Below are 26,304 nucleotides of genomic sequence, written 5' to 3' on the forward strand. Positions count from 1 at the left end.
TTCTCAGGAATATATCCTTCTTTAAATTGACGACAAAAGTGATTTTTTCCATTGTGTAGATCTCAATAGTTGCGTCTATCCAATTACTAAGGGTTGGTCGCTCTTGCTGTAGCCATTTGCGTGTGATTGCTTTTTTGCTGGCAGCCATGAGAGCACGCATAAGGTATTTATTGTCTGCCGTTACTGTATCTGGATCCACACAGCCAAAATATAACAATTTACTTTCTAGAGGTATATCTTTATATATATATATATATATATATGTTCAAAAGCCTCCTGTATTTCTTGTAGAGAGTTTTTTCTATTTATTCATGACAATTTGCATTTGTATAATGTTATTATTATTATTAGCAGTATTATTTAATTTATGCATATTTGTTTTAACAAAAACAAGTTTAGATTTGTCGATCTGTTGGGTTTTGGAGACGTATGCATTACCATATGGGCATAAGAATAGGATGCGTATTTGTTTTTTTGACCACACTTCATTATTATTGTTCATTTATTCGTTTGCTGGAAATTAGAACTGAATTAAGAAATAGTTTTGAAACAAATGTTTGCGCTTTGCTACAAATGAAATTCAATACGTAGGCTAATGGATGTCTTTAGTGGAGTGCGTACAACATTGTTTACTTACTCCACAAAAGTACAGTAAAGGAATCAAGCAAAGAGTAAAAGTAAACTAAAGAGAAAGTAAAGAGGCCGAATGGAGGAGGCTCGTTCTTTATCCTCATGCTGCAGATGCCCTGTTTAACTGTTTTCTCGCTAGTGAAGTGTTCAGATTTTTCTCTTACAAAGTCTGTCATGTGAACAGCAAATGCACCATGGCACGATGCAACTATCTCTTAAAGGGAATGGGAGATGATACTCTGATTGGTTTAATGCATGTTATTCTCAAAACATACCCATAACTCATCAATAGAATAAGCACAACCCCGTTAGACCATGCGCCGGGCACAAAGAGTATTATTCGTCCTTAAATAAGCATCTGGTCTGTTGACTTATTAGAAAATAAAACACACTCAAGATGTTATGTGATGTTAAATGTCATGTTGTCATGATGTTAAATGTCCATCTCCAACCCACTATAACCTAACCCAACCACAAATTCATCCTGGTGTAAGGGCTCTTTTCACTAGTGATTTACACCTAATTAAAACCTTTACTAGCAAATATTTTCAATGTCAAGGGGTTTTAGTGGTAACACACTGATAAGAAACAAGACCAAATAAATACAGTGCAATGATAATCTCAACAACCCAGCCAAGCTTAAAAAGTTGCAAGTACTCAAATTCCCAAAGCCATTAATGGCATTACTTCAACAAGCACAAAAACTACAACAAAACAAAGCAAATTAGCATATGACCTTCCATCGTGGCATTCAAGCCGAGTCATCTACGTGATCCAACTCCGAGCCAGCGGAGCATAAGCCTGTATGCTACTCTTCATGCTAATTCATCACTAGCATTACATGATTATAAACAAAACAAGCACAGGGCCTGAACTCCGCCTGACCGCAGTCACCCAAACGGCCTCAAACACAAAGACTGAGCCCTTTCAGATGAGCCTATGGGTCACCCTATAACTGGATTCATTTAGCATGTCAAATAGTTAAAGAGATAGTACATCCAAAAATGTAAATTCTGCCACTGTTTAACCAGCCTCATATTGTTTCTTTGTTCTTTTAAACACAAAAGAAAATACCATAAATCTGAAGCCAGTGACTACACTAGTATTTGTGAACCAGTCTCCAATATTCTTCAAATTATATTCTATAGAGTTCAACAGCAAAATAAAAGTCTGGAACCACTTTAGGGTGAGTATTTGGTGGGTACAATTTTATTTTTGCGTGAACAATGCATTTAAGAATTTTTGTCTTGTGTCTTATGGGAAACATTTGGATGGATTTTAATAATTCAGTGATTGTCAAACACAAGTCACATACTTTTTTTTATTACTAATTCATTATTATAGTGTTTTTGTTGACTTATGCTATAAAACTATTTTGGCAATAACATGATTGACGACAAAAATCACACTTGCTAAGAATACTACTATTTCAGTCTGCTGCTACTGAAATCATGATTTCATCATGAATCATGAAGACTATTAAACAACCCGCTGTGTGATCAGAGGTATATTCTGAGTTCCTTTTGCTAATGCGAGAGAACAGTTTTGACGTTTTACAATATAACTGTTGGTGTAAGACATTTTCAGATCAAAATATTTTCTCTGCAAGACACACATACCTTTCAGTGCTTCAGATATGATTAGTGACATATTTTCCTGAATCTTACATCATTGTGGGAGAAAACTCCATCAGTTTAAAGGTAAAGTACAGTCCGCTCAAAAAAAAACCAACTCATTAGATGAACTCAGCTTAACTGAGGGCAGAACTTCCATTCAATAATTATTTTTTTAACACCAAAAAAATCTATAAAATCTATTTATACAATTAAATGCAATTGATCCAACATGATTTCATCAAATAAATTTTTTTTGTAACTTAAACTCAAAGGTCTAATAACATCATGTATGTCTATTATGTGTCCTACATTTCAAAGTTTTATTTTCCTTCTCGTTCTTAAGTTTCCCAAATGAACTAAAACTGCCATTTTTAAGCGTATTTTATGAGTTACATGAACAGTGGATTGAGACTGATCTCAGAACTCATTTTAGGACAGTTATTGCTCACTTAGCAAAGCAACAAACTGCATTTTTGCTAATTAAGCTGCAAACAACAAAAACTCAAAGCATTACATGAAAATCTTCAAAATTTTCAAACTAAAGTGAAAATTAAACTCTAACAAGTCTTTCTAATAACTTTAAACACCTCAGATTATGTTTATTGTCAGCATTTCCCTCTCTTAATTCAATCCCATGCAAAGCATGCTGGGAACTACAAATCCCCTAACCAGGGGTGCATTTCTGAAAACCATCATCCGCCAACTAAGGTCGTAAGTTCAGTCGTTACAAACATATTTTGTTAATTTGCCGTTTCCCAAATCCATCACTCCAACAAACATTCGCTAACTGCGTCGCAAATTTGTACACTTACAACTACACCTCTGGTGCTGTAGTTAGAAGCATAGTTACTGGCTGTGTTCTATTCCTAGTTATCCCCCTATGCCCTATTCATTTAGAACAGTCTAACATTTAAACTTTGAATGATTAAAAGAAAAAAAGCATTAAAATCATCTATATAAGTGTAATTTGCTTTCAAAGTATTTTTACAGTTCAGTTTTAGAGATCTTCATATTTACAATTGCGCTCCTTTCGTAGTGCACTTTGAAAACATTGATTATTATTTAAAAGAGGAGTTTACGTTGTGCCTCTAAAGCTTGTGGAAAAAAAAACAAAAAAAAACAAAAACATACATTACTGCTATTAGTTTATATTATTAAGTAATTACTAATTATTAAAGTTGTCTATTAAGTATCTGTACTGTATATAACATGGGCCTGTTGGTTAGAACATTTCTGTGGTTTGCATGTGTTAAATTTTAAAAGTAGACTTTTGAAAAAAAATAAAAAAATAAAAAAATAATCAATATCCTACGAAATAATAATAATAATAATAATAATAATAATAATAATAATAATAATAATAATAATAATAATAATAATAATAATTAATATTATTAATATTATTATTAAAGTATGTACTTTAATAATATAATTATTAAAGTATGATTTTTTCCTAATAAATAATAAATATTAAATTTAATTTCTTAATAAAAAACCTCATTATTTATTTATTTATATGATTTATATATGAGATTAGAATATGTGTTAGCTTTTTGTAAGTGATTTTATGTTTTAGAACAGAATGTGTAATGTTCTCAATAATATTTGTAAGGGAAACATGAGCTCTATATGTGCAGTTTACATATATTTCAATTGATATGGAAAACGAGTGCATGTTCTTACCAAAACACACCCCAGGTAGTTGGACCAACACAAATCCTTCATGTTGTCTCAACACAGAACGCTTAAGTTAACTTAATGGTTTACAAGTGTAAGTGAATTGAACATAAATAAATTGATTGGCCAAAGAAATTACAAGAATTGTGTTGTTTCAGCTCATTTTAAACGAGCTGAAATAGTTTTTTTGAGTTTACTATAACAGAAGAAATGCAAGATTTATGGGCACACGTATAGGATAAAGATAAATTTTAAACATTTTAATGTTGTAGAATGAGCAAAATGACTATTTCGGAGTTTTTTTTCCATTAAAATAAGTAATACTAAAAGAAAAGTAAAATGATATACTTTGATTACACAATAACGTATGATGGAAAAAATACACTTATCATGACTTTAAGCAATAAACTTATTTATTTATTTTTTTGCCGAAAATATTTTATTGTTCCAGCTTGTAGCATCTTTAGATTATTAATAAATTTATTTAAAATATAACCACTTGAAAAAAAGCTGAAAGAAATAATGACTTTGGACTCTGCAGAAGATCCTTCATGCTCTGCTGGCGGTAACTCCAGTTCACTAACTAACCCAACAAACAAGTGCAACAACAAAGTGTGGATTTGCTATGCGCTCATAAATATGCGAAACGCTGAATGAATGGATGTCCTTGAATTTGTATGTTTTTCGAAAAGCAAGAGTGACTCTTGCTGCAGATTAATAGGGTACGCATGCATGCATGTGAAGAAGGGATTAAAGCATTAATAATCAGAAGGTTAATGGGTGTAACACTTCTGTGCTGAGAAATTATAGCATATGGCCATGTTTAGTAATTACAGCATGGGATTACTTGTAGCATATGTCTTATGAAATAAACTTAAATTGTACTAAATAAACAGGAAATATTTGTACATTTAGAATGATGAAATTATTAATAAACAGAGATGAAGAAGGATACTGAAATATCTTGATACAGGGTAAAAAATAATAAGGGAAGAAAGTAAAAAGTATTGTTTAAATTAAATTAAATTAAATTAAAATAAAATAAAATAAAATAAAATAAAATAAAATAAAATAAAATAAAATAAAATAATTAAATTAAATTAAATTAAATTAAATTAAATTAAATTAAATTAAATTAAATTAAATTAAATTAAATTAAATTAAATTAAATTAAATTAAAAATAAAATCTCCTTTGTGTTTTTAATATATATAATATAGTATAATATAATACAAATATAATATAATATAATATAATATAATATAATATAATATAATATAATGCAAATATAATATAATATAATATGATATAATATAATATAATATAATATAATATAATATAATATAATATAATATAATATAATATAATATAATATAATATAATATATCATTAAGAACATCTTCCAATTTCCAAAAGACAACAAATCATGCTTTATTACATTCTTTTGAAAAGTATTAAGCTGTTACAGCAGTTAGAGATCCATTTGTGTTAGGTCAAGGTTACTAAAAACCCAAATATGTATTAATAATTAGCTAAATATTTATGCATTCAAAGGTTAAGAAGACTGAAACAGAAATAAACAAACCAGCCTCCAAAACATGCAGCAAAAACAAAGCACTTGCACTGTTTTATTCAACACAGTGGTTACTCATCCAAACCAAGCTGTTCAATGGTGAGTAATTTTTTCCAGCTAATGCCAAAATCATTCATCCATATTAAAAACAGGTCATAAACAGATGTGTGCAGCCACTTGCATGTCAAAACCAGTCTCGCTTTCATGCAACTTTAACAGCGAGCCTTTGAAGAGTTCACTGATGAACTCTGGCTCCTTTAACACCTCTGTTCCTCCCGCTTGTCCCCTGTCCACCGGGACTGCTAGTTCCTCCATCATCCATATTCATCAAACACAAGCTCCACGCTCACCTTCAGCGAGCAAAACACAGCAACACAGGCCTGAATCAAACATCAAGACAAGATGCCATTCTGTCATCGATGTCAGAGAAGCAAAATAAACTGTGCAGATGAAAGAGGGAAGGGCGGAGGGAGGTGTGGAGAGCAGAAAACGCTTGCCAGAAACATCTGCACTCTCTGGGGGTCAGTGAACGCTTGTTTGGGGTTTTGTGGTGGGAGCCAAAAAATGCTCGGCCGGACTCCTGCAAGGGGGTTTCTGGGCCTGTCCTTATTTTTCAGACTACATGTCCTCATTGAACTCTGACTAATAACACAACAACAACAGAGATCGAAATGTATTGCTCAAGAGTTGTCGCTTTTAATAACTGCAGGGACTTGATGGAGTTCTCGGATAAGGAAGAAAGAAATCGTTCATTTAGTATTTAATAGATGATGAGGACAGATCCACAAGAGAATGTAAAAAAAAACTTCATTCATGCATGCCTGATCCTTTTAATAAAGAAAATCTTACAGATAAATAAACACATATTTACATAATTCTATTTTTTCTTAATAATAATAATAATAATAATAACAACAACAACAACAACAACAACAACAACAACAACAATAATAATAATAATAATAATAATAAATAAAAATAAAAAAAATTATAACTTATTATTATTATTATTATTATTATTATTATTATTATTATTATTATTATTATTATTATTATTATTTAAAGATGGTGGCGACGTACGGCAGCAGGGCAGGAGCTGCAGGTACAAACGTGGCCTGTTTTAAACAAAAATCTTTGACTTAGATACAGACAGGCTCAAAATTTAGGCGATGTGATACAGAAAAGTATTAACATTAGTAATATTATGGTTATATTTAATGATCTTGCACCACCATCTCTCAAGCAATGTGTGATTGTCTGCAAGGACAATATAAGACAGTCTAGGTTAGAGGTGATTGTTCAGTTAAACTTTTTGGACAATCAGTTTTTTCAGTTAGAGCAACAGAAAGATGGAATAAAATACCAGTGCATATTAGAGAGAGTACCACTTTTAATCATTTTATAACTGTACTTAAAGTTTGGCTTAAAGAAAATGAAATATGTAACCAATGATTTTATTTTATTTTATTGACTATGATGTATTCTAAGTGTATAGCGTGTAACTTCCAGCCCAGAGACTACAGATGTAAATTAGCTTTATAGCTAACTCTGGCACAACATGTCATGTTGTACATTGTCCCTGTATAAATAAATCTAAATAAATGAAATGAAAATCAATGAAATGAATTATTATTATTATTATTATTATTATTATTATTATTATTATTATTATTATTTATTGTCCAGAAGCTTTTCTCTATCTGATATTACATTGTGTAAATGTTAAATCTAGTATGATAGTAAGTAACAAGTAACAATGGCCCTATTTTGACATAATATGCAAACGTTTTATTGTCAGTTATATGCCTTCTGAACAGTCAGTAAGTTTAATAACATCACTATCAAATTTATGAAATATCTTAAAAATAACTGTAACCATAATAGACAGAAAATTTGTTCGTGCAGACCCTTGAAAACCCCTTGTCAATAAGAAATAATTAATACATTAAAAGGATAGTTTCCTTTAAAATTGACTCACTATTTACTCACCCTTAAGTGGTTTCATACTTTAATAAGTACCCTTTTTCCTGCTGAACACAAAAAAAGGTATTTTGAAGAATGATAGCAACCATTGACATCAATAGTATGAAATACAAATACTATGGAAATCGATGATTACCAGTATCCAACATTATTTTCAATCACAGTAATCCCTCACAACGTGGTTCAAGTTTCACGGCCTCTCAGTTTCGCTGTTTTTTTTGTGTGCAGTTTGACATGCTTTTTTTTTTTACAGTGCATTGTGTTCTGCATCCTGATCACTCTTGTTTTTCCCGGGAGTCTCCCATATTTCATACCCTCCACCCGCTACCCTCCCGTTTTGTTATTTCTCCCAGAAAACTCCCGTAATTTCAACCCCCCCTACGCAACCCCCTAGTCCTCAGCTTTTTGGTCTGTAACATCCCCGGGTCACCAACTATTGTACAGTATCTGATCGCAGTGGTCGCCTGAAACCCGCTTCATGGTATACAGTCTCTAACACCACAGTTACAAACCCCGTTCCAAACAGCATTATTCAGACACCTCACCCCCAAACACCCCCAATACCATCGTAAAAGAGGTTGCACACCAGATACACTGCGCCACGCAGCACCATGCATTTTAGACTTGTAAACATAAGTTTATATCAGGGTAGGCACACCGGCGCCGCAAGTCAGCGGCTGTCTACAGTGCCCAGCTACGACTCAAAACACCGTTTATATTTCTGCAGCACCACAGAGCGCCATCTGAATCATTTCATTTTAAATAACATGTCAATGTGCACATCCGGTGTGTAACTTCCAACTGGTGCATCCGATGTACGACCCCCTTAAGGACGGAGTCTGCTTTAGCTTTGTGGATCAGTGCCTGCAGGAAAAAGAACTTGACGTCGTATGCCAACATTATCCACACAGCTTTATGAACTTTTTGCTGACAATGATGAATGTTTGCTCTTGACAACAGGTTTTGATCTTTGGTTTCATTTTATAATACTGACTTTTTATTCCATGAAAGTTTTTTATTCCACTAAAGCTGACTACTGACTACTAATTTTGCCTATTGCGGGTTATTATTAGACCGTAACTCCCGCGATAAACAAGGGACCATTGTATTATTATATTCTTAGTGTGAACTATCCCTTTAAGACCCCTTTTGAATTTTCTTTCCTATAATACAAAAACATGCAAATGCATCACAATTCACACACCAAAGGAACAGCCACTCCATCAACACTTCAGCGCGTTCTCAAAAAGACAAGCCCATATGGTCAGCTTAGTGGTCATGAAACGAAAACAAGCAATTTATCACCGAAACACTGATTTACAATGAGCCTTGGCAAAAATCTCACAGATGCCAGTGGTGTAGCAGTATAAGCTGGGGTACAATCAGACGCGTGTGAGTTTTAATGCCGCCTTTAAGGGATTACAGTTGAAAGAGACCAATCAGTAGGGGCTTCTGGAAGTAAAAGTCAAGACATTTGCAAATGGAATTGACACATACTGTATCTTAAACACCCGAAAGAAAAAAAGCTAATGATCCAAAAATGACATTTAAGCAGCGCTGTAGTTTGTGCAATGAGCCGTTAGCAGCAGAGAAGGTTTGAATAGTAATGTGGCAGAGAAAAAGTCTTTGGTTTAAAGAGGGATTGGCATCGGGGATGGAGGGATTGGAATGGGGCAGGGTAAGCTGGCAGTGGCTGGCATCAGGTCCAAGTGGGTTAAGCGGACTTGGCATGGTGAAGAATGATGCTAGCAAAAGCCAGATTGGTTTGTATGGCCTGGCATGCAGAGATGGTTTGAGGCATACTGTATATGTGCCAGTCCACTTTCAAAAAGTGTTGCCGGAAGGTTTTTTTGCTGTTGAGAGACCACAAATACAGCCAAGCATGAAAACTCACACAAACACATGTGCATATTTACATAGTTAAGTGTGCGAGTGCACTCAAACTTTCACGATTGGCTAAGGATTCGCTCTGTTTCCATCATCTGTGCACCCCTAAAGCCCTCCTTATAAATTCAAATTCAAGCAAACAACAAATCCTTCCTGCCTGAACTCTACTTTAATTCTTCACCCCAGTAAATCACAGCCAAAGACACGCTAAAATCCGCAGAGGACTCCCGCAGTCTGCCCTGTCAAAGCCTCTTTTCTCCAGTCAAAGATCTGCTTGCATCTGAAACTTTAACTGCTATATCATTAAGCATCTGCTTCATAATTCTCGCTAAGCGAAACCACGTCTTTTCCAAGACTATTGAGCACAACAATGAACCCAGATGCTGATTACAGAGTCAATTATTCTGAAATTGCATGCCTGCTGTCCTCTTCAAGATGAGTGTGCTTAAACATTTTGATGTATTTACGCAACAGTGCGGTGTTGAGTGTTTGCAGAAAAGCAATGGCTCTAATCAATCTCGCTCCTGCTGTCGACACCTCTGATCTGAGGCCAGTGCACCTGCTGCGCTTTAGAGGTTTTTAAGTTGCAGCGCACGAGTTACATAAAACTCAGAGTCAAGACAGTTACAACACTAAAGGATTAAGCTAAACAACAGCTAAAAATTTTTAACGAATGAAAGAAATTTATAGCAAAGAATCTGTTAAAGAGACTAGGAGGCTAGGTTATGCTGCATCGTTGCTTTGGAGCTGGTCTACCCATTAAAGTTGATTGTTTTGATCAAGTGTGTTCAGTTCTATTCACTCTTCATTTTTGCCTCTTGATCTAGTAAGTTAACTTAATAATATTGTGTTGGGACACGAAGGACAACATGAAGGAATTGTATTTGTATAATTGGATAGTGGATGTGTGCACTGTAAAAAATGCTGGGTTCCACACAATTCATTCATTTTGTCCTCACACAAGTCGATTAAGTTAACTTAATTTATTTGACAAATTTAAGTAGATTTAATTGAATACAATTTGTCCAAAATAAATCTCAAGAATTGTGTTGTTTCAGCTCATTTCAAAAGTTCACACTTAGCTGATGATTGATTATAAAGCATGTTAGGCATGCTGTCCTAGGAAAGAGCCCTGTGCTCTAAAGATCCTCAAGCCTGGGGCTCCCTTCCGTTTGAAGGGCGAGAGGGGAATTAGAGCTGTGGTAGGTCTCGAGTTATGAATTGCTATGAGAGCCACATAGCTGACTAAGAGTTCATCTATGGTGCCACTTTGGATTAGTTAATTCACTTATGTCGCATGTCTTTGGATGGTGGGAGGAACCTGAAGGATACCCACGCGAGCACAGGAACAACATGTAAACTCCGCACAGAAACGTTGACTGACCTGGTATGGAATTAAACCAGTATCATTCTTGCTGTGAGGCAACAGTGCTAACCACTGGGCCACCGTGCCGCCCTATCTAGGAAAAGGGAAGAGGAGTAGGCGTGAAAGGGGTGATTCTTCAATACGAAGATAACTTATTTAGTGTGATTCAAAGCTAATTTGCATGGGATTTCATTAAAAATGTTCACTCAGTGAGCCATAACTATACTAATGCTAGTTCTTACCAAGCAATTTTGTCTAATAATCCTTACTTACTGGATATTTGATGACTAGTTAGAACATTCTCAGACGTCTTGCTAAAAATGCTTGCTGTTTTCTGATCAGTCTCAGTCAAGAGTAAACATTGTTAAAGAAGTTAATGTCTGTGTGAACCGGAAGCTAATTATTTAATGGGGACCAGAGTCAGTTAATCTCCTTATACTATGGTTAAAGTCCCCTTGAACTGGAAGTTGCTGAGACTTTTATTTCACTATATTCATGTATGGGTGACACGGTGGCTAGCAGTGTTGCCTCACAACAAGCAGGTCGCTGGTTCAAGTCCTGACTGGGTCAGTTGGCATTTCTGTGTGGAGTTTGCATGTTCTCCTCGTGTTCACGTGGGTTTCCTCTGGGTGCTCTGGTTTCCCCCACAGTCCAAAGACATACTGGTATGTAGCTGGAAGGGCATCTGCTGTGTGAAACATACTGTATGCTGGATAAGTTGGCAGTTCATTCCGCTGTGGCGACCCCTGATGAATAAAGGGACTAAGCCGAAGGAAAATAAATGAATGATTGAATGAATTTTGATGTACTTCCAACTGAATCAGAATATTGAGTAGGGGTCTGGCTTCTTTTTGCACATGATTCTCTTGTAGCCAACTATTGGTAAGAAGGACGTGGTTAAGGCTGAAGCTGTTAACCACTACTCCAAATGTAGAAGCAAACGTCAAATTTTGATTGAGATCAAAAACCATCTTTTTTTCTAGTAGATTAACTTAAACAGATTAATTGATCGCCTAACAAATAGCAATGGTGATATCAAAATATACTTGATTCCACATGAATTTTAAACAGCAAAAATTAACAGATAATTCTGCTTGGCCAAATTAAGAGAGAATAATAAGAATAAGAGATTGTTTGGCTCCACAAGAGTAAGCTGTGTACCACGCCAGTTATGTTCACAAGGTAAGTCAAATGAAAGTAATTTTGTTCATCACTGGTTCAAAACTAATTTTGTTCTTGGGTTCCATTTTCCACACAATTCAAATGAATGGAAAAGTGTCTCTTACTGTAATTTAACTGTAATACTGTAACTTGTTTTTTTGGCGAGTTCAAAAAGAAAAAAGTGCATTTAGTCATGGTTTGAGTAGAGTTCACATTGTGAAAAAAAAAAATAGCTGCATGCAAAACCCATTAGGTACTAGACCAAATAATGAATGTGTCTCACACTTAAATGCACAAGCTGTCAATTGAAATCAGCATGACAGGTAAATAAAATACATTTTTAGAAATCAATAAGCTACCCTTTAAGTAATCCTCAAACAAACCACACTAACAGAACAATCACACCAAAGTTTATTTTAAATAAACTAAACCTGTGTGGCGCCAGACCTAAATATGAACACAGCCCATAGGTACTTAACCCAATAAGGAAAATTAGGTCTTATTTCGTCTTTCCTTTTGTAATTCCAAATCTGCATGACTGTTTCATCTACTGTGGACCATAAGAGAAGGGGTTTTGAAGGACATACGTCTTCTTTTCTGTGCAATAATGAGAAATTGCTTTGGAGTCATTTTTCAAGTTTCCAAAAGACACAGAGCACAATAGAAGTATGACAAAGTGGTCTTGTAGGCTCGAATGAAACTATAAACTACACAACAACAGACAAGAAGGTATTTGACAGTTGTTCTGAAAAAGAGTCTTCAAAATTGTTCTCTTTGTGTTCTGCTGAACAAAGCCTGCCATATGTGTTCGGAATGACGAGATGACCAGAATTGAGACTTTGGTTGAACTATCAAACTATCAAACTATCAAGGACCCCAAAACGACATACAGGTGACCAGCTCCAAATATCAACACTAGTTCTAATGAGGTGCACATGAAGTCCTTCTACTGCAGGTATTTTTGTTAGATCATAGAGGGTGTTCACAGAAACACACCCTGATGAGTATTGTTTCAGCTGAGCTTACGTGTTGCCCAAGTATTCCTGGAAACAACTAAGCATTCCTGAGCATTTCCCTGGACGCTGTTAGCTTAAAACTTTCTACAGTACGTCAAAGAATTTCAAACATGGTCAAATTTCACTTTGGGAGATGACACAGGAGCCTAGTTCCTGGCCAAACTATGACGACATGATATAACACATACATCCATGCATGACAACATTTTTAAAGAAAACACTTATTGGAAAAATGTGCCTCTACCTTATTGCAAAACTCTAGAGACAGACTTGTGCATACAATCCAAAGCAGTTTCCAGCTGGCAGTAAAACATCAACAACGTTTAGTCCTGTGTGCACAAAAGATGATTAACGGGGCAGATTTAGTTACTAACACAACACTATGTTATGGTATTTTCTAAATTAATAAAATACATTTCCATCACCTCAGCAGATTCAAAATCATGTAGGAAACTTACTTGTCAGCCAAGATATACTTCAAATGAAGAACAAACTGGTGTAATTTTGAACAAATTCAAGCCAAAACAAGTTTGTTTAGAGTTTGTTTCAGGGGTTTGAACCAATTTGCCAAAACAGATTTACTGGAAAAGTTTGCTTTGTCTGGTAAATACCCAGCAGGTACATGACGTCAACATGACATCAGATTGATGTTGTGTGATGTCGTGGAATGTTGCATTTTGTTAGGATATGAAAATTGGTTGACGTCAGAACCCAACGTCAGGCCAACGACAATGTCCAACATCAAACTGACATTGCATTTTGGTTATTTTCCAACACAACCTAAAAACAACGTCTAGTGATGGTACAGCTTGACGTTGTGTGGACGTTACCAATATGACGTCTATCAGACGTTGGATTTTGGTTGCCATGCCTGATGAATAAATGTCATTATTTGACATCAATACAACATTGGTTCAAGATGTTGGCTCGAGGCTGGATTTTGGTCACTTCCCAACACAGCCTAAAGTCAACAAAGTATCAACCTCTAATAATGTTACAGCTTGACGTTGTTTGGATATTACCAATATGACATCTATTAGACGTTGTATTTTGGTAGCCATACCTGACGAATAAATATCAGTATTTGACGTCAATATGACGTTGGTTTATGATGTTGGCGCCGATGTTGGATATTTTTTACATTCCAACACAACCTAAAGTCAACAAAATATCAACGTCATTTCACGTCATTGTTGGATGTCAAAATAACATTGTCCTTAGACACTGACAACCTAAATTTAACCTATTATTAACGTCTTATGACATTGTGTGTCTGGGTACCTTTTATTTACCATTGGTATGTGGCATTAATTGATTAACAGATATGTTCAGAGGCTCTGTCTTCTTTAATGTTGATATTTTCTAAGGTAAGTAAAAACATCAACACTAAAGAGCTACTTCATAGAAGAAATTCAAGTATAATTCTAATCAGAAGCAATACTGAGACTTTTTATGTTTAATGATGCTACTTGCTTTAAAGTAATATGCTAGATAAAGTGCTTTATAAATAATCATGACATGCTTTGACTGAAGTACTGAACTGCAGATCTGGAGCAAACATTCACTATTCACTATTTTCTGATGCTTCTTAATTGCTATTTTTTTTCACCACCCTAATTTTAGTTGTATGGCTACTAAGATGAAAAAGTGCAGCACATATTTGCATCTTTATCTAAAGCCCACTCTCAGTAGCCTGTGCGGTGTTGGTATTTTTGCTGACAGTACACCACTGCTCAGGTATTCCAATCTTTTTTCCATTACACTAAAATGAAAAATAAATAAAATAAAAATGGCCATGGCCATAGCTAACCATGTTAAATGTGCCATAAAATGAAAGTCTGGATATACCTATAGGCATAGCTGAATGATAAGTGTTCAGTACATGGAAATGACATGTTTCCTCATATAACTCCCATGAGTGTAAAACCCTGGTGAAAATCAGGACAATTGGAACAAAACAACAGTGGTTGAGTTGCACACAGGATCATTAAAATGCACACCACAGGCTGTGGTTGATTGGCCACATTTCCTAATGAGATTGCAGCAACTATAATTTCCCCCTTATTTTTATGTTTATATAAGCTTATATGAAACTATACAAGTGCTGCCATGTCTTCACATACTTTTTTCTACATTGCTAAGCAGTGCAGAATGGAGGTACTTGTGTGTGTTCACGCTCACAGAAAACGGTGTCTATATATTTAAAAGATACAGTGCTTCACATCAGGTGTGCGATGGGCTTTAAGGAAAAGTTTACAGCAAAATGTTGGATAAAGTGGTCCCTCGTTATTTGCGGGAGTTTTATTTTTGACAATTATTATTGCTTTTTTATTGATTTATTATATATTAATGTTTTAAGGCTGTAAAACCCCTCACTACACACTTTATGCACTTTTCTCAGACAGGCATTAACATTTTCACACCTTCGTAGAAAATTAAGTATTATAGAAACCAAAGACCAAAACCATTGATCCTCATTTATTTATTCTGCAATGACGCCCTACAGTTCAACTTTTGGTGCGATGGTTAGCATCTCCCTCTGCCTTTTGGGTGCTGCCGCAGGTGTCTTTAACGGTGCAGAACGTTTTGTCAACATTGTGGGGAGAAAACTTGCAAACATTCAGTCCAGCACTTCAGAATCACACTGCTAGCGATCGAAGATGTAAATTTGGCAAGCTGAACACATTCTGTCCTGTGGAGGAGATTGATTGACAATGGTCTATAGCCAGTCAAGACGCAGAACACAATGAGCTAATCAGGACGCAGAACACAATGTGTTGTTGAAAAAAACCATGTCAAATTACACAAAAAAAAATCTGCAAAACTGAGCGGCCGCGAAAAGTGACTCACGTTATAGCGAACGATCACTGTATGCGATGTATAAATTTATTCAGCACCACCTGCAGTAGAGGCATAATGGGCTCTATTTTAACAATCTAGGTGCAAAGTCTAAGGCGCAGAGCGCAAAAGCATTAAGGGCATGTCCGAATCCACTTTTGCTATTTTAAGGATGGAAAAATCCGCTCTGCACCGTGGCGCATGGTCTAACAGGGTTGTGATTATTCTCTTAATGAGTTATGGGTGTGTTTTGAGAATAAACTAATCAGAGACTCATCTCCCGTTCCCTTTAAGAGTCAGTTGTGTCGTGCCATGGCACATTTGCTATTTATTTATGGCGGACTTGTAAGTAGAAAAACTGAACACTTCACTTGTGAGAAAACAGTTAAACAAACCATCTGCAACGCAAGGATAAAGAACGAGCCTCCTCCAATCAGCCTCTTTACTTTCTCTTTCTCTCTTTTGTGGATGAGGAAACGGTGCTACATATCCCTGAAGACATCCATCAGCCAACATAATTAATTTAGTTTGTTAAGCGCAAAGATTTGTTTAAAAACCAGCGAACAAATGAATGAACATTAATAACAAAGTGTGGTCAAAAAACTGAGTTATATCCAAACACACATGCTACTCTTATGCCCCATATGGTCCAAAACTTGACAGGAGGACAAATCTAAGCTTATTTTTAATAAAACAAATATAAATAAAATACTTCAACTAATAATAATAATAACATTATACAAAAGCAAGTTGTCACAAATGAACTGAAAAAACTCCCCCGAGATAGAGAAGGCCTGAAGGCAGTGGTTTTTATATTTATGTAGAAAGTAATATTTTTTAAAATATTTGAATCCTTTAATTCTTTTTCATTTGTAAAGATATTTGCATATTGCTGTACATCCTGTGTGTTTTAAGCAATGTGTAAGCGAGGTGCACAATTAAAGTGCTCTGCACTGGACACTGACCTGTTTTCAGTCTTTTTTTTTAGTTCCTCAAAATAGCAATGCGACAACAATGCGCCTTAACACACCTCTTTTCTAGACAGCAACACCCATGAGTCCACAAAGTGGCGCAAATGGATTTGCTATTTAAACAACGTGGCGGAAAACGGGAAAATTACTGTTGCGCTGGTTTGAAAATAACAACACGTCAGGGCAAACACATCTTGCGCCTTATTGCGCCGGGTGTATGATAGGGCCCATTGTCTCTTTAAATCTATCTTTAGTTAGTTTAACAATTGTAAAATAATAAATTTAATTTAAAATATAATAAATCATGAATTGGATTTGGCCAATTAATTTTGATTGATGTGAATATATGTGAATTTTTATTTAAAAATGGGAATCGGATCAGATTCATGCAAGCACAGTTACTTTCAGCTACTTTATAGTAGGTGATACATTATTTTTAAATGCATTACAGCGTTAAACTTTTAGCAACCTTTATGCATTTACTAACTACCACAATACATACAGTACAGCAATAAATGCACAGTAAAAATGCTCACCTGCTTTGGATACATCTGAAAACACACTTTTAGAAAACATTACTAGCTATTTCACCAAGATTGCGAAACATGCAAAAAGCAACTTAATGTCATTTTTCAAAAATGTTGCCACAGGCGTGTTTTTTTAAGAGCCTGTGTTGAATCCTTTATTTCTAAATGACCTACATATTTAAACACATCCAGGGATTTTTCTCATACACACACACACAGACACACACAAAATGATCCTCAGCATTAACCTGCCAGGACCGTTTTTAAGTGGTGAAAAAAGCTTTAGTTCAAAGTCATTTGCATCTAGACATTTCCAACCCGCCTTTCAGGGTTTGACCTATTAGAGCTGTTATGCTATCAGCAATAGGTGCGGAATGAGGAAATTAATGTCTGTTTAATCAGTCTCCTCCGGCGACACCAACTGATTCAGAGTTGGCCTCTATTGTGCTGCCTGTCGTTTAGATGATAAGGCCGCTGTTTGGGATTCGGCGTGCAGCCACCACAATAAAAGGTGAAAGCGATGCCCATTAAGCGATAGCATCTGATGTGCTCTTTCTAAAAGGCCATCTGACATGCTTGATATTATGGGCAAACGTTCTTCCCTCATTTGCTCTGCAGTGAAGATACAGGCGGAGATTGTGTGAGGTAAGCACTGTCTAAAGCAGTCAAATCAATGTTTAGCTTCCTGCTGATTGCCTCAAGCTAAGATAAATGGTGTCCTTGTTCTTTGCTACCTTTTTAGGAGTAAGTTAGCCAGCCTTGCGGACATCTTTCAAATGGCTCGAGTTTCGCATGTATTGTTGTATGGCTACGTTCACACAACAACAATCACATTTTTTTTTTGTGGATTCTATATGTTTTATGTAGAGTGCATCTGTAAAGTATTCATAGCGCTTCACTTTTTCCACATTTTTTGTTACAGCCTTATTCCAAAATGGATCAAATTCATTTATTTCCTCAAAATTCTACACACAATACGCCATAACGACAATGCTATTTTTTTTTTAAATTGTTGCAGACTTATTAAAAATAAAAAACCTTAAAAATCACATGTACATAAGTATTCACAGCCTTTGCCGTGAAGCTCTAAATTAAGCTCAGGTACATTCTGTTTCCACTGATCATTCTTGAGATGTTTCAGCAGCTTAATTGGAGTTCACCTGTGGTAAATTCAGTTAATTGGACGTGATTTAAAAAGGCATACATCGATCTATATAAGATCCCAGGGTTGAAAGTGCATGTCAAAGCACAAACCAAGCATGAAGACAAAGGAATTGTCTGTAGACCTCTGAGACAGGATTGTCTCAAGGCACAAGGCTGGGGAAGGTTACAGAAAAAATTCTGCTGCCCTGAAAGTTCCATTGAGCACAGTGGCCTCCATCATCCATAAGTGGAAGATGTTTGGAACTGCCAGGACTCTTCCTAGAGCTGGCCGGCCATCTAAGTTGAGTTATCGGGAGAGAAGGGCTTTAGTCAGGGAGGTGATCAATAACCTTATGGTCACTCTGTCTGAGCTTCAGCGTTCTTCTGTGGAGAGAGGAGAACCTTACAGAAGGACAACAATCTTTGCAGCAATCCACCAATCAGGCCTGTATGGTAGAGTGGCCAGACGGAAGCCACTCACTGCCTGGAATTTGCCAAAAGGCATCTGAAGGACTCTCAGACCATAAGAAACCAAATTCTCTGCTGTGATGAGACTGAAATTGAACTCTTTGGAGACATCCTGAATGAAAACCTGCTTCAGAGTGCTCCTGACCTCAGACTGGGGCGACGGTACATCTTCCAGCAGGACAATGACCCAAAGCACACCATTAAAATATCAATGGAGTGGCTTCACAACAACTCTGTGAATGTCCTTGAGTGGCCCAGCCAGAGCCAAGACCTAAATTCTTTTGAACATCTCTGGAGTGATCTGAATACGGCTGTACACCGTCGCATCCCATCCAACCTGATAGAGCTTGAGAAGTACTGCAAAGAGGAATGGGAAAAAATTCCCAGAGAAAGGTGTTCCAAGTTGTGGCATCATATTTAAAAAGACTTGAGGCTATAATTGCTGCCAAAGGTGCATCAACAAAGTATTGAGCAAAGGCTGTGAATAATTATGTACATGTGATTTTTCAGGATTTATATTTGTAATAAATTTGCAACAATTTAAAAAAATATTTTTTCACATTGTCATTATGGGCTATTGTGTGTAGAATTTTGAGGAAATAAATGAATTGAATCCATTTTGGAACAAGGTTGTAACATAAAAAATGTGGAAAAAGTGAAGCGCTTTGAATACTTTGCAAATGCACTGTATCTGTAAAAAAAAAAAAAAAAAAAAAAAAAAAGATTTGATACATCTCAGGGGGTAATGTTTTGAAGTGAAATACCACCATTTTTGGGTTCCACAAAGAACATGGTTGAAGAGTTCTTATAGCAATCTTTTTGTTCTTAGTTTGAATAGCATTTTAATAATCTTCACAATTTCATAAAATGTCACAAACATATTTTGGTACCATGATTCACTATAAAGAACCTTTGTTTTTTATATGAAGGCAATTACCTCTTTAAATTAAAATTCCTGACATCTTTTTCTTACATTCGTCTATGTTCAGCATTGAATTTTTCATCTATTCATTTGCAAAAGAGTACCTTATGTCTTCCTTACATTGTCATTTGGCACACATGGTGGCTATTTTATCTGGCCAAAAATATTAATAGTCAACTGACTTAAAGGATTTGTTTCAAACCTTTTTGACTTTCTTTCTTCTACTGAACACAAAAGAAGATATTTTGAAAAATGCTAGAAATCTACAATACAATCAAGAACATCCATTGTATTTTATTGATTTCATTGTATTTGTATTGATTTTATTCTACGGAAGTCAATAGTTACAGGTTGATGAACTTTCTTCAAAATATCTTCTTTTGTGTTCAATAGAAGATTGAAGCTTAAAAAAGTTTGGAACCACATGGAGGTGTGTCGGTTTAAATTTTTTTTGGGTGAACTGTCCCTTTAAGAGTAGTTCTTCAGCTATCATACTTTTATTTTTGTTTCTGCATCTTGCTATTTTGTGCATTTGTCTTGTCTGCCAGTCTATCTTACGCAGATTCATTTGTCTTTCTGCTAAGTTCCCAACTCTGAATCTCTCAGACTGTATGTTAATGCTTGCTCTGCGCTGCTGATAGGACACTGGGGCTGAGAGCTCACAGCAGCTGTCAAAAAAGAGAAAAAAAAAAACTCTGCATGCAAGATCATGAATTTCTCATGTTTGAACTTTAAAATAGATCCTTGCAGAGTCGGAGCAGCGCAACACATCCCACAACAGCAGGAAAAGGGTTTTGAGGAACTGAATAAATCAGAGCCAGATTGTGTGCTTTGTGAGAGCCAACATACAGGAGGTTTATTTAGTCAGTGAAAACAGCATGGAGACAAAGGATCAAACTGAGAATGTGATTTTTTTTTATATCTGCATCTGTCTGCCCCATTTTTTTTTAAATATATTGAAATAATAGGTTTCTTAATAGATTTATGTATAATTCAAGTTAAAGAATTTAATCTTAAATAATGTTATCATTCAAGTGTATTCATCTTCTTAAAATTTGCAAATATTTTTAAAATAAATTTACTATAATCATACATTTTAATATAACCATGTAATTGTAATATGAATATATAAGAAAATATTATATATTAAATTCTAAATCAAAATAAAAGCTAAACTAGATATACTACTGTTCAAAATTGGAATCAGCGAAATTTGTTATGCTGTATTTTATAATAATATTGCGAAATATTACTCCAAAATAGTCTCATGATTCTTCAGAAATCTTTGTCGTTTGCTTACTTGTAGAAAAATAAATCTATTTTGTAACACAACAAATACCTTTATGGTCACTTTTGTAATTACTTCTTTTAAGAAATATATTTATATTTATATATTTATCTCAAAATCAAATTTCTTTTTCAAGTAAAATGTAAATATATATATTTTTTAAAAAGACAAAAATGTTGATTCACAAATTTATAATTTATATATCAAGCAAAAGTAATTTACTCTTAAAACATGTTATCATTCAAGTGTATTTATATTCCTTCTTATAATATGGAAATGTTTTTAAAATTAATTTATTATAGTGATAAATAGCTTCCACATTTTAATATCACTATGTAATTGCATGTGTAACAGAATAAAATAAAACACTATATATTAAATTCTATATCAAAATAAAAACTAAACTAGATATGCTATTGTTCAAAAATGGAATCTGTACAATTTGTTATGCTGTATTTTATATTAATTTTGTGAAATATTACATCCAATTATAATTATTTCATACAAAATGTATTCCTTTGATGTCAAAACTGTATTTTTCAGCAGTAATTATGTTTCAATGTAACATGATTGTCATTTCCTTTTTTGTAGTAACATAAATTTATTTTGTCACACAATAAATGTCTTTATGGTCACTTTTGTATTTACCTGTTTTTACAACATCAAATTTCTTTTTCCAGTAAAATATAAAAAAAAAAGAAAAAAAAGGCAAAAATGTTGATTAACAAAGGCTTTCATTTATTTATAATTCAAGCAAAAAGAATTTAATCTTAAAACAGATGCTATCATTCAAGTGTATTTAGATTTCTTTGTATAATATATGATATACCAGTGTTCAAAAATGGAATCTGTAAGACTTGTTAAGCTGTATATTATAATAATATTGTGAAATATTACTCCAAAATTATAATTATGTAAGAGGCTAAATTATTATATGCGTTTGTTTACATGATAAAACATGTCTTTTTGACTCAAGAAGGTCCATACTGACTCCAAAGGCAGATACTGATAAGATCAGGGCCTGGTATGTTGACTTTGGGGGTTTTACGATGTGGTCATCGATGTTGATTGGTCAGTTTGAATGTCTTAGCATTTGGGCTTTAGTCACATGATCAAGAAAGATACAAAATAGATGGTAAAACGCTGCTCTGTCTCTTTTCTTTTTCTGGCCTGTCTTTTCCTGGTCTGCTTTCCTCCTCTGCTCCTCTCCTCCTCTGAAGTCTATCTTCTCTGACTCTACTGCAATCAGGCTAACTTCTGGGCCTGCTCTCTTTGTCTCTCTCTCCCTCCCCCTGTCTCTCCTTCTACCTCTGGTAACTTTAATTTTACATTTAAGCTGGGTACAATTTATATCAAATGTTTTATCATTCCATATTTTATCATTATATACAGTTATTTTGTAACTAATTCAGTTGTAACCATAGCAAGTTCTTTTCATTAAATCATTTCATTTTCAAGTATTTGTGAATTACTTTTGATTTAACATCAACACCTAATTGTTCCATATTGCATACAAAACAATCACATAATATCAACGCTCTCCCACATTTATAGCTATTAATACTGCCCATACTTCAGTTTTTTGTATAAGATTGCAGAAGGATGGTTTGACCAGAATGTACAGTTTTTTACCATCAATACTGATAATTTTTTAGTCATTCGGCAGAACTACAGTTCGAACCGCTGTGGTTTAAAACCCAATCGTACAATTATTTTGTACAAAATGTATTCCTTTGATGTCAAAATGGAATTGTTCAGCAGTAATTACATTTCAATGTCACATGATTCTTCAGAAATCGTTGTAATTTGCAAATATATAAAAATAACACTATAATAAATATATGTATCTTTATAGTCACTTATTTATTTCCTCCATTAAAAAAAAAGATTTATTTCTCAAAAGCATATTTTTTTTCCAGTAAAATATTCAAAAAGTCTATAAAAATAGACAAAACAAAGATTTTTTTTCATATACAGTATCTATGGTAGCCACCAGTACTGTATGTTTCCATGTAGTAGATCTGTTTTTGTGTCTTTGAGACCGCGTGTGTCCGTGCAGTTTCGGCCTTTAGGGTTGAATAAACCAAGGAAGTTTGCGTCTCTCCCCTGGGAAGTGAAAAATAGGTCAGCGTTTTCCTGACTCTGCAATAGTACACAGCTTCTCTGATACAACAAACTCATGTGCACTGCCCCAAAACAATACAAAACAAACCCTACATGAACCTATCAGAAGTGCACACCAAAACTCTAGACTGCGACCTCCAAACCCTCAAACGCCGCTCCGCTGAGCGAATGGTTTATTTTGAAAGGTGCAGACAAGCTTTAGCACTTGAGCATTCTTTTAAAAGCACATTCTTTTTACAGAAGCGCCAAGTCCTTTAAGTATTCATCCATTGCGCTGCTGGAGAAATTTGGAGCTATGAATTTTTTAAGGGAAAAGTAAAAATGATGTCAACCTCCCTTGGTACCTGCGGCTGAAATAGATGACAAAACACCTCTGAGGACATTTAAAAAAAAAAGCCCAGAGCAGTTTCTTCTCTGCCTGTTGTCTTGTCAAATGAACGCATAATGGGAGAATAGGCTTGTGCTGTTTGTTATGGCCGAGATCCAGAATTGAGCAGCGGTCCAACAAAAATATCCCCCCTATATGAGATAAGACAGTCACAGCAGAGAGATTGCAAAGCAGTCACAGCCCAGAGCGAACTGATGAGTACTCAAGACTGACTTTCTGAAACTGTAAACTGCAGCTTACTTTATAGATAAAAAAACAAAGTTCAAGTGCCACAGATTTGATCCTGGAATATCTCAAAGGCACTAGAAGTCAATGTGTGTCTGACATACCAAGAACCCATTACCCATAGCAGCAAATTCATTGTTTTGTATGCAATAAAATAAAATAAAATAAAATAAAATAAAATAAAATAAAATAAAATAAAATAAAATAAAATAAAATAAAATAAAATAAAATAAAATAAAATAAATTAAAAATAAAATAAAAATTAAATTAAATTAAATTAATACAAAATATATATTAGATTTTTAAATATATTTTAGGACATTATAGCAATCTCTGATCATTTAGATTTTTAAAATGAACATTAAAATCAAACCTCACTAATCAAAAGATTGCATCAGTCTCATCATGCCATGAGCCAATCAGCACTGTTCTGCTGTTGCTGTCCTGCTACTTCAGATCAATTAGTCACATGACATTTATGGCATAGGTGATTGGCCCGACCTGGCTTCATAACTGAATGCCAAAAAAAGATGGCAGATTTCACACTCCGTCAACTCCACCGACACATCTAAACACCCATCCCAGCTGACTCTCTGCTTCATTGTCTGATAAGGTAAACTGGCCTAAGTGCAGGGAGAGAAATTTCCCATTATGAGCCAGCCTCACCTTATCAACCTGCTGTTTACCCATGTCCGAGACCAGTCACACGCCAAAAAATCCTTACCGACAAGCGCGTTATCATGAGAAACCAGACGACGACTGCATGTCTGAAATCCAAATTTCTGAGTGGACAAAGCAAGTCTTCCACCCATCTTCCAGTTTTGAGGCTCAATTCGAGCCTGGGCTCACGTCAATGCTGACGCACGGGTATGTAGTGCAAATTCATCACAGATAGACATCTAATTAACCCCTGGTCAATAAGATGCAGGTAAACGGCTGATTATTCTCTTGTGTACATGAATGATGAGAGCTTGATTTGCCTGTTCTCCAGATAATGGGGCTCGTCGAGACTAATTGAGCTGCAGAGTGATGCGTCTGCACTGCATTAATACATCACATCCAGACAGGTTACTCCACTCAGGAGAACGAGAGGGGTTACTGGAGACTAGTTAGATCTTGATCTGTTCGGTCTTTCCTGAAAATTGAAAGGGAGTAATTTGTCAAACACTCACCCTGTAGAGGGGGTCATGATGCATCCGCCACGGTCTACGGTCATCCTACAGCCACAGCCTCGCTCTGGGGTGTCATGGTTCATTCCGAAGTTATGGCCCAACTCATGGGCCAGAGTCACAGCAGCTCCTAGAGCATTGTCCGAGTGGTCCTAGGAAACCACAAGATGTCATTTTACTTCTTTGTGCTGTATTTTTCTTTTGTGTGTGTGTTTTGGACGTGCACTACCGGTCAAAAGTAGTTTATAATTTCATTTAATAATTGATTTCAGTGATTTTTAAAGATGAAGTTTCAGCTTCATTATTCCAGTCTTCAGACTCACACGATCCTTCAGAAATCACTCTAATATTAATTATTATGATTATTATTGGTAATATTAATAAAATCCTTCATGATTGGAGTAATAGTTTCATTTGAAACCATATACAATAAGCAGCTATTTTTAATTTGATAAAATATTTAACTATTCAACTTTTTTTTTTACATTTAATAAATGCCGCCTTGATGAACCAAATAATTTTCCTTAAAACAAAGAAAAAACATGAAAAAAAAAAAAAAAAACTGACCCAAAACTTTTGACCGGTAGTGTATGTACAACATAAAATGACATTCTTAAAGAGATACTATACTCAAAAAGTTTTTTGCTTATATAAAATGAGCTCTTGAGTTTTTTGGGGACAACTACTTAAATTAGTAAAAACCATTAAGTTAACCTAATCAATTTGTGTTGGGACAACATAAAGAATTGTGTGGAACCCAGCATTTTTTAAGTGTCAGGGGGAACACAAAAAATTGCTTCTGAATATAATAGAGGTTGCTTTATATTGCCAGGTAGTAAAATCAGAAAAAAGACCCATAGACTAGAAATTTCATATTAGTGTAAAAAGTCCAGAGTCTGTTGTCAATACACAGCCAAGATAATAAGCCAGTGTGAAACATACTTGTCAGATTTGATATGACTATAAATGAATGAAGTTTTTAAACCTTACCAATTTAAACAATAATTATGTTAAACCATTCAACCTCCTTCAGATCTTACATTTGAATGGACACATACATACAACATTTATCCAATATACATAAATTAAGATAAAGTTTATTTATTGGCATCAATGGTTTTCAGGAAGAACCTTTAGAATGTGGAACCTGTTCTTTAAGTTGAAGAAGTTTCTTTAGAATTTTTTAAACAATGAAAAATGGTTCTTTGAAAAACGTCTCACCAGGGCCGTGCACAGGGGGGTGGCCTGGTGGCTAGAGCCACAGCCCCTTTGCCCTCATTGGCTGAGGTGACCCTCTTGCTCAATCGCCCACCTCCCCTCCCTTCACTTTGCG

The 26,304-nt window shown here is 35.0% G+C and overlaps 1 protein-coding gene across 1 annotated transcript in view; it reads right to left on the reverse strand.

Moving 5' to 3' along the window:
• Window positions 1-26,304, reverse strand: part of adam12b (ADAM metallopeptidase domain 12b) — a 164,240-nt gene that overhangs the window by 43,371 nt on the left and 94,565 nt on the right. The window contains exon 11 of the mRNA XM_056477759.1: window positions 24,975-25,123. Within this exon, the coding sequence (XP_056333734.1) occupies window positions 24,975-25,123 (149 nt within the window). The remainder of the gene's footprint in view (window positions 1-24,974; window positions 25,124-26,304) is intronic.

The sequence above is a fragment of the Danio aesculapii genome, chromosome 17, assembly GCF_903798145.1.
Source record: "Danio aesculapii chromosome 17, fDanAes4.1, whole genome shotgun sequence".
NCBI classification, from domain to species: Eukaryota; Metazoa; Chordata; class Actinopteri; order Cypriniformes; family Danionidae; genus Danio; species Danio aesculapii.